Source organism: Cavenderia fasciculata, assembly GCF_000203815.1.
Source record: "Cavenderia fasciculata unplaced genomic scaffold Scf_EUAJFUG02HR96I-5, whole genome shotgun sequence".
In the NCBI taxonomy this organism is placed as follows: Eukaryota; Evosea; class Eumycetozoa; order Acytosteliales; family Cavenderiaceae; genus Cavenderia; species Cavenderia fasciculata.
Genome location: NW_004457624.1, coordinates 1626901 through 1639973, shown reverse-complemented (window position 1 = coordinate 1639973; position 13073 = coordinate 1626901). Strand labels below are relative to the sequence as shown.

The 13073-nt window shown below is 32.9% G+C and overlaps 7 protein-coding genes across 7 annotated transcripts; 3 read left to right on the top strand and 4 right to left on the bottom strand.

Moving 5' to 3' along the window:
• Nucleotides 1-219: 219 nt before the first annotated feature.
• On the top strand, nucleotides 220-2378 carry DFA_11647 (BTB/POZ domain-containing protein; the record flags this gene model as incomplete). Its single annotated transcript, XM_004350543.1, has 3 exons — nucleotides 220-274; nucleotides 398-1407; nucleotides 1476-2378. The coding sequence occupies 3 exons, from the start codon at nucleotides 220-222 to the stop codon at nucleotides 2376-2378; spliced, it is 1968 nt and encodes a 655-aa protein (XP_004350594.1).
• Nucleotides 2379-2852: 474 nt separating this feature from the next.
• On the bottom strand, nucleotides 2853-5611 carry DFA_11646 (uncharacterized protein; the record flags this gene model as incomplete). Its single annotated transcript, XM_004350542.1, has 4 exons — nucleotides 2853-3026; nucleotides 3103-3621; nucleotides 3693-3866; nucleotides 3932-5611. The coding sequence occupies 4 exons, from the start codon at nucleotides 5609-5611 to the stop codon at nucleotides 2853-2855; spliced, it is 2547 nt and encodes an 848-aa protein (XP_004350593.1).
• Nucleotides 5612-7487: 1876 nt separating this feature from the next.
• Nucleotides 7488-8414, top strand: DFA_11645 (uncharacterized protein; the record flags this gene model as incomplete). Its single annotated transcript, XM_004350541.1, has 3 exons — nucleotides 7488-7750; nucleotides 7895-8206; nucleotides 8282-8414. The coding sequence occupies 3 exons, from the start codon at nucleotides 7488-7490 to the stop codon at nucleotides 8412-8414; spliced, it is 708 nt and encodes a 235-aa protein (XP_004350592.1).
• Nucleotides 8415-8843: 429 nt separating this feature from the next.
• On the top strand, nucleotides 8844-9863 carry DFA_11644 (uncharacterized protein; the record flags this gene model as incomplete). The annotated part of the gene is made up of 3 exons (XM_004350540.1): nucleotides 8844-8975; nucleotides 9056-9239; nucleotides 9307-9863. The coding sequence occupies 3 exons, from the start codon at nucleotides 8844-8846 to the stop codon at nucleotides 9861-9863; spliced, it is 873 nt and encodes a 290-aa protein (XP_004350591.1).
• Nucleotides 9864-10117: 254 nt separating this feature from the next.
• On the bottom strand, nucleotides 10118-10660 carry DFA_11643 (repC-binding protein A; the record flags this gene model as incomplete). Its single annotated transcript, XM_004350539.1, has 3 exons — nucleotides 10118-10234; nucleotides 10304-10483; nucleotides 10565-10660. The coding sequence occupies 3 exons, from the start codon at nucleotides 10658-10660 to the stop codon at nucleotides 10118-10120; spliced, it is 393 nt and encodes a 130-aa protein (XP_004350590.1).
• Nucleotides 10661-11072: 412 nt separating this feature from the next.
• Nucleotides 11073-12218, bottom strand: rcbA (repC-binding protein A; the record flags this gene model as incomplete). The annotated part of the gene is made up of 4 exons (XM_004350538.1): nucleotides 11073-11089; nucleotides 11131-11509; nucleotides 11730-11882; nucleotides 12153-12218. 4 exons carry the CDS (start codon nucleotides 12216-12218, stop codon nucleotides 11073-11075), a joined length of 615 nt encoding a protein of 204 aa, XP_004350589.1.
• Nucleotides 12219-12394: 176 nt separating this feature from the next.
• On the bottom strand, nucleotides 12395-12850 carry DFA_11641 (uncharacterized protein; the record flags this gene model as incomplete). The annotated part of the gene is made up of 2 exons (XM_004350537.1): nucleotides 12395-12413; nucleotides 12669-12850. 2 exons carry the CDS (start codon nucleotides 12848-12850, stop codon nucleotides 12395-12397), a joined length of 201 nt encoding a protein of 66 aa, XP_004350588.1.
• Between the last annotated feature and the right edge of the window lie 223 nt (nucleotides 12851-13073).

Below are 13073 nucleotides of genomic sequence, written 5' to 3'. Positions count from 1 at the left end.
AACAAATATTAATTTTTCTTCTTCTTCTTCTTCTTCTATATTCTTATCTTTTTTTATGTACAGTAATTTAAATATTAATAATTTGTAAAAATAGCCTATCATCATCATCATCATCATTCATATTCATATTTTAGAATCTATTAGAAAAGTATATTTATCCAATCATCAGTTCCTCCCAGTAAAAGTTTAGTAGTATTTAATTAATTAATCGATTAAAAAATGGTAGCATCATTGGAACCACAAAATATTAAATTGGAAGACCAATTATTCAAAGGTATGTTGAAACAAATATAAAACATACATGAAAATGGTATCATCAAGTGAGAGAGGAGATCCAGTCTACGATAGACTGGGTCGACCAGCAAAGCAATCGAGATTTTTATTTTTTATTTTCAAGTCTCCTCTTCTCACTCGTCGATGATGATTTCAGTGCAATTCATGAATCTGTCGATTGAAACTCTTACAATCAGTTTTCTAATTTTAAACTCTTCTCTTTCTCTCACTCATTTTTTATCCACCTCACACCACACCCAACCACCTCCTTTTATTCGTTCTTTCTCCTTCTCCCTTTTTGCATCTTATCTCCATTTTATCTATTCTCTCTATCTCTTCCAATTATCATCTATATCTTCTTCTTCATCTTCTTCATCTTCTTATTTACTCAAACAAATCTTCTTCTCGCAAATATTAAATAATTTTGATTTTATGTCAAACTTTGAAGGAGGTATCATCAGTAATGACCATCATCACGCAACATCTTTGTCTATTTCACCAAAAATTATTTCATCTGCATCATCTCCTTGTCAATCAACTATAAACATTGCTTCAGTATCAGCTGCTTATCCACCTCTTATCAGCAGTAGCAACGACTATGACAATAATGACAATGACAATGACAATGAACTCTATCAACAACCATCATTCAAGAAAAATAGAACACATGATTTAACATTCTTGTTGCCAATCAACAATAACAAACAACCAACCTCATCGTCTACGGAATCACCATTGTCTGCCACCACCAATTTCATTGTCGATGGTGCTTCTATTAATATTGTTGGAAACTTGCACGATTCCGATTCCAGGGAAGACGACAATGATGAAGAGTATCAAAAAATCTACGCACACAAATCAATTGTATCATTAAAGTCAGAGTTCTTTAGATTGCTTCTCACCAATGGAATGAAAGAGTCATCTCAACAAGAAATCATCATCCCCAACGTACCAGTTCACATCTTTTTCGACATTCTCCAATTCCTCTATACCTCTAATCTCGTCATTCACGACGATTCTCTCAACAGAATCTTTGAGGTTTGTGACCAATTCCTTTTACAAGATGGAAAGGAAAAGTGTAAAGAATATATCAAACAATTGGATAGTCAAGTTTTGGAATCATTCTTGTTTGATGTAAGTAAATTTAGAAACAAATATGATGATTAGGATTAATCTCTAACTCTTTCTTCTTTTTTTTTTAGGAAAATTATTTTACATTATGTGGAGAATTAAACAATTTATATTTTGATCAAACGATTAGCAATTCATCCTACTTTTTACAATTGAATAGAGTTGCTAGATTACCAAAGGAGTTATTATTAAAGATATTGTCTAGTGAAGATGTCCTTATGCAAGAGGTAGATATTTTCAAGGCAGTGGTAGAATGGATCAAAATCAACATTGACGATGCACACAAAAAAGACCAGAGCCTGTTGAACGAAATGTTTGGTCTTGTCAGATTCCCATTGATGGAGTATGAAGAGTTGATCACCATCGTCGAGCCATTCAACTTGGTACCACAACATCTCCTTTTAGAAGCCTACAGACACTTGTCCAAGCCCAAGATGTTCCCATTGGAAGAGTGCCAAGTTAGCAACACTCGTTTGGTCTCTAGAAAGAAACTCGATCCACCAGCCTCCCCCGGCACCGATGTCCACAGTTTTATCTGTGCCGATCACTCCAAGGCCTGTTCATCGGTCACCTGGACCATCTCCAACTTCTCATCAATCAAGACCCAAAAGCATGTCAGCAACATATTTGAAATGAGAGGTCTCAAGTGGCGTATGTGGGCATATCCAGCCGGTGAAGCCAAGCACTCTGACAGCTTCTCTGTCTACCTCGAGGCTGTCCGTGTCAAGGAGAAAGAATCATACGACTTTCTTAGAAACACCACCTTTTTCTTTGCATTGGTCAATCAAAAGAACAAAACCAACTCCAAGCAATACCCATCCTCTCCCAACGTCCTCTTCAACTATGAAAAGAGTGTTTGGGGTAATGGTTTAATCGAGTTGAAGAATCTCTATGACTCTTCAAGTGGATTTTTAGATAATGACACTGTTTGTGTTCAATTACATATTTTAGAATGTATTGCTTTGGAAGGTTAAATGTTCAAATCAAAAATAATTAAACAATAATAATAATAACGCAACTATATCAACATCATAGTCTTTATCACTCAATTGATAAATGTATTTCTTATATAGTATACATTTGTTTGATTAACAAATTTATATTCATGTTCACTACCCTAGAGTTGGACAACATTAGTTTATTAGTTTAAATATATTATAAAGATATTATAATAATAAAACAATTTACATAATTTATTCTCAAATAATTGTTTAGTCTTGTATATATTTCTTCAAGTCTTTTGTTGGAATGAACAGAATCATCTCGAGATTTGTTTTTTTTTTTTTTATAATAGTTTATTATATAATAATTGGACATTATATATAATAATTGGTCATTTATAAATATATACAGTTTTGTTTTGGTTTGTTTTGTTTGGTTGTTTGTATTGGTATTTGTTGTTGTTGTTGTTGGTTTTTTTTATGTTGACTATAATCCTAGGATCTAGTCTATGGCCCAGGTTTAAATGGACATTTAATGGACAATACTCCATTATAAAAGTAGTGTTCAGTTTTTTGAAGGTCTGCGTTTCGTGGTAGGTTTGCTTCAATATCAAAGGACCCAAACTTTCTCTTTCCAGTTAATACTTTAATCTCGCTTGATGTTTCTTGTACTTTTTTCCCCTACAGAAAGAAATGATAAAGTGTTAATTTAAAAATAAAGAAATAATAATCAAAATAATATTTTTATATTACATACAGATATGATAAATTTACAAACATCGTCTGTTTTAATGACAAAATCACTTGGTTCAACACCTGGCAGATCAATTCTTATCCAATAAGAGTCGGAGCATTGGCATATCTCAGCATTGATCCAATCACATTTTGTATCTAGTCTTGCACTTTCTGTAGAGTCTGCCTTTTCTTTTACCTTTTTACTCTTGTGACTTGACTTTTTACTTGAACTCCCACCACTGGTACTACTACTACTAGTACTACTACTACTATTACTACTATTATTGTTGTTACTACTATTATTATTACTGTTACTATTAATACTAAAATTAGAGGATTGTGTTGATGTCAAGGATGATGATGAATTGGAAGATTGTAGAGGAGAGGGAGAAGATTTCTTTCTGGAATTACCAGAATTTATATTGTCCATTATTTTTTGCCTATTATCCTTGAATGCTTGGACCAGTTGATCCAATTGGTTTTCAGACCAATGAACTGAATTACCAACACAATATTTGGCCAATGGATAAGATTTATCTTCCTACAAAAAAAAAAAAAGTTGGGATGGTTAATAAAGATTAAAGTGGATGCTATCTAATTGTCAAAACATACAACAGGATTAATTAATTGAACATTTACATAGGCTGGTAAAGAACCCTCTTTCGAAGAATTGGCTTTTCTTTTTTTATCTGATGATGATGACCCAGAATCATCCTCTTGTTTAACTTGTGAGCTTGGAAGGATTTCTTTCATATCTTCTTCAATCCATTGATTAATTTTTCTTCCCTAAAATATTAAATAAAATAATATTATTAGAACGGTTAATATTTTTTTAAATTTCTTTTACTTACCAAATGATTATCTCTTAGATGATATTTTGGACTAATTTTATTATAATAAATAGCCCACCATCTATCTTTGACCTCTTTATTGCCTGGTTTTGGAACAAACCAAGTTTTGTATGCTATTCTGGCAACATCTTCCTTTTCCTTGAGTGATGCACCACCCTCTTCTTGACTGTGACTAGAACTATCAGTATCCTCTTTATTTGCAGCAGATGGAGTATGCTTTATGGTCGGTGATGAGGTCGTTGCGGTACTAGTACTGGTAGTTGTCGTTGATGATAGGGACGACGGACTTCCAAGTGGATTCAAAGGCGGATGCAAAGGTGATTGGGTTAATGGGTTACCACTAATTGACGATAGTGTGTTTGGATTGTTAGTATTATTATTATTATTCGGATTCATTATTGGATTTGAAAATGCTATTGGAGTAGTTGTTGACGAAGAACATAATGGTGAAGGAGATGAGATGGGAGAAGAGGGCATTCCATTTGAAGAATGCATGTTTAGAAGTGAAGAAGAAAATTGTGGTTGCATAAAGCTTGGGTTGGTGGATGGTGATTGAATATTTTGGATTGGGAGTTGATTTAGTGAGCCTTGTTTGGTTATTGATGGTGAGTTGGCGAGTTGTGGTTTGGGCGAAAAGGTGTGAAGGGGTGAATTGATGGTCGGTTGTTGATATCCTACATTATTATTATTATTTTGATTGTTTGGTGTTGGAAATGTTTGATTAATAAATGGAGAATTCATTATTGGTGTATTGTTTTGAGATAATATTGGTTGTTGTTGTTGTTGTTGTGGTTGAGGTGGTTGAGGTGGTTGTGGTTGTCCCATTTGATGATGTTGAAATAATAGGTTTAATTGGTTATTATGTTGTTGTGGTTGTGGAGACTGTTGTTGTTGGTTTTGGAAATGTAATGGATGTTGAGGTATGGGTGGTTGTTTGGCTTGTTGTGGTTGTGGTGGTAATGGTGATTGTTGTTGCTGTTGCTGTTGGGTTTCAAGTTTAATTTGGACTGGTTGGTGATGGTGTTGTTGTTGTTGTTGTTGCTGTTGCTGTTGTTGCTGCTGTTGTTTTGCCAAATGATGATGGTATGGTAAATTGGACGGAGGTTGATGATGTTGTTGAATTTGAGGGGGTTGATTGATCATTGGCTTACTAAAATAATCATTGAGACCAGTGGGCGAGCCATCATGAAATCCAAAATTTGAATTAAATTTTTCCATTTGAAATGGTTGTTCATTCGATTTATTATTATTATTATTATTATTGCTGTTGTTATCCAATTGTTGTTGTTGTTGTTGTTGTTGTTGTTGTTGTTGTTGTTGTTGATTAAATAGAGAATTAACCAAGGTTTGATTAATTGGACTTTGGTTTCCATGATAAAACTGTTGTTGCTGCTGTTGGGTGCCTTGGGGATTATTATTATTATTATTATTATTATTGTTTTGGATCAAGGGAAACATATCCATGGTTGGAGGAGGTTGAGACTGTTGCTGTTGATTATTATTCTGATTGAAAAATGGATTTTGATGTAGGATCTGTTGGTTATTGTTATTATTTTGTTGTTGCTGTTGTTGTTGAGGAGTAGGTAGAGTGGGCATGGATTGGCTCAAATACGATCTGAACAACAATTCATTCTTTGGTAGGATACCTCCCGGAGGGGGTGGAGGCATTGACTGATTCATTGATTTGTCTGTTGTAGGAGAGATCAACAAATATTAAGGGTGGTGATGACGTGGAGGGGGACGGACGACAGACGGACGAGATGGTTGGATAATAAATAAGTTATATGATCATAATATACTAGGATAAAAGAATAATCACTTTGGATTATTTGGAAAAGTTGACTGTTCGATGTAGTATATAGAGATAATAAAGATAGGAGCGGGATCTCAAACCAAGGAAGAGCACAAAAATGGCGTCGATTGATGTATAAATCGGGTGATTGATCGGTCCAGGCAAGCAATCAATCAAATCCTGTTTTATACACCAATGGATTTAATTTTGGTGGAAATTAAAAAAAAAAAAAAAAAAAAAAGGTAGAGATGGAAAAAGATGGCGATGATGATGATGTAATTGGAGGATAGATTGTTCTTTGCCAAAGATTAATTCCTCTGTTTCTTGATGATATGCAATTGCAGTCTTTTTCTTTCTTTCTTGTTCTTCTCTTTTTTTTTTTTTCTTCCTATCTATGATATGATTATGATTTATTATTATTAGTAATAAGCAAGCATAAACATAAGCATATAAATTTGAATAATATTATTTTGTTTGTTGTTGTTATTGTTGCTTTTGTTGTTGTTTGATTTGGGGTTGTTAAATTAGTACTTTTTTAAATTAATAATATATGGCACCCAACGCCAACTATCCCTTATCTAATGATCCTGTATGATTGAGCAGAGTTGGTTCAGTTGTTGTTGTTGTTTGTGATGTTGTTATTGTATAACAACAAATAAATAATCCAAAAAGATCATCACGTAATATGCATAAACCTCCTTTTTATGTTGCTACTGCTACAGTTGGAGAGTTGAGCAGCAGCTGGTTATTATTATTATGTTTCAGCTGACAACCAGTACACTCCTACTCCTACTGCTGTTAGGCGTGCGTATAGGATCGATATGTGTTGGAATATATCACTTTTCTCAACAGTGGTGACAGTGTTCGATGGGTGGTGGGGTTGGTAGTGGTAATTTATATATTTATATGTGTCTACTGTCTGTTTACTATATGTGATATGAATTTGAATAAATCTATGTTGTGTGTTGGTGTGAGTTGTAAAAGTGTAGTGCAAGAGAGGGTGCGAAGATGAGCTAGTGTACCACAGCTTGCATTCAACAGTATTAGTGCCATCATCATACACATTTGTGTATAGATGGTGGTGTCATTCACCCTACCACCACTCGCCACCACATGTGCTCCCTTGCACTTAAGTTGTTGTTGTTTGAAAAAGAAAGATGCATTGGATCATGAGCTAACTCTAATAGTACTACTAGTAGTACTATACTATTCAATTCTTTCTCTCTGTATATTCTTGTTGTTGTTGTTGACGACCAATTTTATATGTTCTGATATTACATTCAGTAGTACTATTTGTATTGTCCTACTACTAGTTGATCAAACCAACCAAAGTAGTTTCATTGAGCTATTGCCAACACATTGATGATATTCTACCAAAATGGTAATGATAGTAGTAGATATTATTCTAACCAGCCGATCCATTCTTTCACTGCTTATCATTGATCTTTTGCTAATTAATTTAAAGCAATTCAAAATTCAGCTTCCACTTCTTAAAATACTGATGAATTATCCTTTCTTGATGTATAAATATAAGTTTGAACTTTGGATTGTTTTCTAAATCATGGTTGTCTTTAAGCATGAAAGCACCAACACTGTCGAATCCCATTTAAATTTCTTTGAAAGCAGAGTTTTGCACCGGTGTAAAAAATGAATTGTTTTTTTTTATTGTTCCGTCAACGGAAGGGAACTATCTTTACCAATGCTTATCGATTAATAACTACCCTATAGATAACAGATAGAAACAGATATATATAAAAGAAAGAAATGCTATTCGTCGAGTGGAGTAACTTTGGAAAGAACAAATGGACTACTTTAGTCTTTGTGTTGGTGATTATTGTTTGGGGCATGTTGATTGCTGGTATGGCAACACCATGGTACAAGATCACCGTTAGAAACGACGCTGAACCAAACCCAGGTGAATACTCTATCTACTTTTATGCACCAAAGATTCTCGCAGTCACCAAGTTGGACAAGGGAGACGAACCAAGTGAGAATGATCTTGGTTGGGATGGTTTTGATTTAACAAAGTATGTTGTTCTCTCTCTCTCTCTCTCTCTCTCTCTCTCTCTCTCTCTCTCTCTCTCTCTCTCTCTCTCTCTCTCTCTCTCTCTCTCTCTCTCTCTATTGGTATATTGCAACCTATGTATACTTACCATCTATTATTTCAACAGAGTACACAATATTATCAATACCAATTTAGCATTTGCAGCGTTGGCATGGCTCACTTTGTTGGCAGTTTTGGTGATGACTTTCTTGGTACAGGTAAACATTGCTAGATTCTGCCCAGGAGGTGTATCAATGTGGTTGATTACAAAGATTATGATTGCAGTAGCAGCATTGTTGATTTTAATTTGTATTGCTGTTCAAGCTGGACTTCCAGGTGGTTTCAAGGATTCCACCCAAGCAGACAATCCCAATAGAAGATTCACTCAATGTGATGGAACATGTGACGATTCTTGGTCAGGATCAGAAGGAAATACCAAGTATGTGAAACGCTAGGAATAATAGAAGAAAGTTAAGGTATTAATGATTGTTCTCTTTGTTTTGTTTTAATCTAGATGGGGACCTGGAACTGGATGGATTATTACCATTGTATCATTTTTCGTTTGTATTGCCGCTGCAATTGTTCCATGGGTTTTAAAGGATGGAGATATTACAGAGTCAACTCCAAAGAGCTCTCCAGCAGTTTAAAAAATCCACCAATTTAAAATAGCAGCCACCTATAGGCATTTCAACAAATGCGCATCATGTCCATAATCATATTGGAGACATTATTATTATTAATTATTACTATATATACCCTATATTACTTTTGTAAAAACAAATAATACGAACGCACATTAATATCTCATTATTCAACAAGAACAAGAAGAACAACAACAACAACAACTAGGACCATTCTTTTCGAAATTTATTTATTTTTTAAAACCATTTTTTGTAATCTACTCTAATTTACTATAATAATAAAATTATAATTTTATTATTATATTTTTTTTAAAATCATTAGACAATACTACTGATCAGAGTATTTTATCTTGTTTTTAAATATTTGGAACATCACTTCGACAAACGACAGTCAAAAATTATAAAACTAGTTTTATGTTGATCAAGTTATAAATCATGGTGATAGGTCAATTATTGGATCCAAAGCTACTCAAACATTTAAATCAACCATATTATATCTACAACTTTATATCTGTCTCGCTGTATCCTGTACTTAGAATACTTGGATATCTAGATAAACCATCAAATGTATAGTAGCAGGATGAATCAATCAATCAATCAATCAATACTCTTACACTTACTAATACTTTACTTTCAACATATTAAAGGAAAAGTTAACTATGATGTATACATTCTTTGCAATCTTTGTAAAGGTTGTAAAAGCAAGAAGAAGGTTAAGGTTTGATCAATCAATGTCTACATCTCTACTGATCGTAAAACTTTCAACTCTTTATCTTTTATATCAAATCGATGCATACTATCATATTGTAGTTTATATAATAATTAATGCTTGTAAGTTAACTTTACACGGACCTAATCATTATAATTGCTGTACTAATTATTTATATGTTTTATATAGTAATATTTACATTTTATACTGATCCTATTTACAAGGGACCTTCATCTGTTGAATATTTGAATCCAATATCTTTGGATGATAAATTGAGTACGAGTAGAAAGAAAGAGGTTGATGATTATTGGTTGATACAACTTTATGCATTATGGTCTCCACCTTGTACCTATCTGGCACCTATATTCTCACAACTATCTACCGACTATACAAACATACATTTCGGAAAGATTGATATTGGTCGATGGAAACCATTGGTACATCAATTCCGTATCGATGATTCTGCACAAACCAAGACAATACCAACATTGATCCTATTTAAAAATGGAAAAGAGATAATGAGACTTCCTCATCGAGACAATGAGCATAGACTTGCATTCGATCCGACAATAGAAAATACTGCATTAACCAACTTTAAACCAAATATTTTGGAAATTACAAGCCAAGTTGTTAAAGAATATTTCCAACTAGAACAATTAAATTATGATGTAAAGAAACAATTAACAAAATCAAATAGAGATAAAAAGTCTAATAATAAGAGTCAAGAAGATAAAAAGAATAAATAACAAAAGATGAAATCAAAGTTTTTATCTATTCATTCTACAACTAATAATTCGATTCTAATGATACATTCTATTTTATGTTTATATATTTTTTGATAGATCAAATAAGAAGGAAAAGAAAAACTAGTTTGTAAAACAAAATGTTTTTTTTTTTAAAAGAGAGAGAGAGGAGGGGGATTATTATTGTGATGATTTGGTTTGTTATTATTATTATTATTATAGATATAATATATTTTTAGATCTATTTGATTAATATTTTAATCGTCTTCGTCAGCACGTTCAAAAAGATAGGAAGCTGTTAATTCCTCGTTCTTGTCACATGCGAAATAGGCTTCAATAACTTCATGCTTATCCATTCCAGTTAATTGTATGAGCTAAATATATAAATATAAAAAGTGTTTAGTATCATTCATTTGTATGTATTCTCTTCTCATTTAACATACTCTTTCAATGGCAGCTCTTTCTTCTGGAGTAACTTGAATGGCAACTTGATTTGGTTGTGGAGCACCTTGTTGGTCTTGGAATAAACGAAGGAATTCTTGTGGATTTTCGGTAATTTGTCTAACGAGTTGTGGATTGGATTGACTATATTGTTGCAATAATTCGGTAATGACTTGTGGATTCTAATAATAATAAAGAATGAATGGTAAATAATGGATATTCATAATAGTTTCTATTATTATTGTTGTGTGATTTAAATTTACTCTTTGAATGGCTTCACGGAGAACAGCAAATTGTGGGTGGTTTCTAAGTGCTTCGAATGGGTTTGGTTGATCACCTGTAGCTAATGGATCATCCATCATTTGATCGTCATCAAATTCGTAATCCGTATATTAAAAAGGTAGTATAAGTGAATCGAAAAAAAATCGAAAAGATTCCATCCAGGATTTGGTTTGACAGAGAGAGATGGTAGTAGTAGTAGTAGGAATAATGAGATAGATGATCGATGGCCAGGTAGATTTTGATTGTGGTAGATCGACGATTGGGTAAAATAAAAAAGAAAAAAGAAAAAAAAAAGAAAAAAGAGAAAAGAAAAAAGCGATAAGATAATTAGAGAATGCATTAAACACATTAAACTAATATATCCGTCATCATCATCCTCCTTGTTCGCCTATCATCACACCGTCTCTATAGTCCATTGTTCATTCGATCTTTCTCCTCTCCTCCTCCTATCAATCCATATATCTATCTATCTATCTGTTTTTTTTAACCTTATCCTAATGGAGGTTCTATATAATAATAATAATAATAAAAATTTTGTGATAAATACCTTGGTGAGCATCAACATCTTCATCATCGTCATCTGCAACGTCTTCATCTTCGTCGGCTGGGATTGCACCAGACAATAAAATATCGGCAGCACGTTCGGCATTGTTGAAAGAAGCTCTGAGAGCTCTGATGACCATTTCTCTATTGGCACCGCTCATTTCCATCAAATTGGTGATGGCAGCTTCATATTCTGGACCGACGATAAAACTAGAGTTACCTCCAGATGGTGAAGTCGAAGAGGCTGGGGATGGGGTTGGAGCTGGTGTGTTGGTTGGGGTAGAGGTAGATGCTGGGGTGGTGGATGGAGCAGAGGTTGGAGCAACTGGTGTGGTGGCTGGTTGAACTGCTGGTGCTGTGGTTGCTACAGTCTCTTCTTTTGGCTAGATAATATTGATTATATTAGATATATATCAATGTGATGGTCAATAATATTGGTAAATGATGGTTGTTAGAAAAAATTGAAAATATGATGAATTAGAAATACAATAGTAGTGATCGGAGATAGAGACATAGAGATATAGCGATAAAAGATAGACAAAGAAGAAATGAGAGAGAAGAGAAAATATCATATGTATAGATCTATATGAGATTAAACTTTACCTTTTTAACCATACAAACTAGGAAACCGTTTTCGGTGATATTGTATGTTGAAAGCTTATTATCATTCTCCAAGACCTTTCCACCATAGATGAGTGTTTGCCATGAGGCTTGGTGTGAATGTTTATTTTGAATAAGTTGTTTTAACTCTGTTACCTATAATAATATAAGAATAAATAAATAAATGAAATATTTGAATGATCAGAGTTAATATATAAATATAAATAGATAGATTGATTGATTTATTTTATATCTGAGGAGATAAGATATTATTCTGCAGTTGTTATTCATAAGCTGACCAACAACAACAACAACAACATCACCACCAACAAAAAAAATAGTTGATCATCGTCATCCATCATCATTCGATGATGAATCATAGGACATATGTATATATTATATATTATATATTATATAAACACTTACAGATTCGTCACCTGTGACATCAAAAGTATAAACTTCCTTGTTGATATTCTTGATTGTGATCTTCATTGTCTATCTAATCTTCTGTATTTGTTAAATATATATATATGTATAAAAATAAAGAAAGTGACAACAACTTAGGTGATTAAAAAAGTTGAGTTCACCCCACTCAAAATAAAATTAGTTTTTTTTGTCAACTTTAATTAATTAAATTAAATCTATTTATTTTTGTAAATGAGCTAAATTCAAGACAGTCTCTCGAGTCTATTATTAATAATATGAAATATGATGCAAATAAATAACAATAATCATCACTTGAGGTAGGTTGTGAAAACTCAATGATTTTTTAATTTATTGAAAATGAGAATTATTTGAGATAGGTAGGCATACAGATAAAGACCATGAACAACCAATCATCATCGGAGTTGTCTTTACATGTAGGCGGGATGGCACTAGTTGTGTCCACCAAATTAAATTTATTCCTTAGTTGTTATTAATTTTTTTCGGGATCTTATATACTCGCAACTGTACAATGATGATTGATGAATAATGAATCTGATATCCCAACAACAAAGTTGTACACTTTGTGGTCTACTGAGATAATTATCTTCTTTGCATTCGTTCATCCATTTTTGGTTGTTTTTTATAACATTGAAATCTTTGTCTTTAACATTTTTTACAAGTATCTGTCTTTTGTTCATTCATTCATTTTGTCATTGCCAACATATTTACATATATAAATATATATATATATATATATTAAGTAGTATATAATAAGAAGAAGAATAATAATAATCATCATCATATCATAGCAGTATTGGATACACATACACACAATACTTACATACATACAGATAGATAGATAGATAGACAAACAAGGCAAAGGCAACGAACGTTGATATTGTCTCGTTCCTTCCTCCCTCC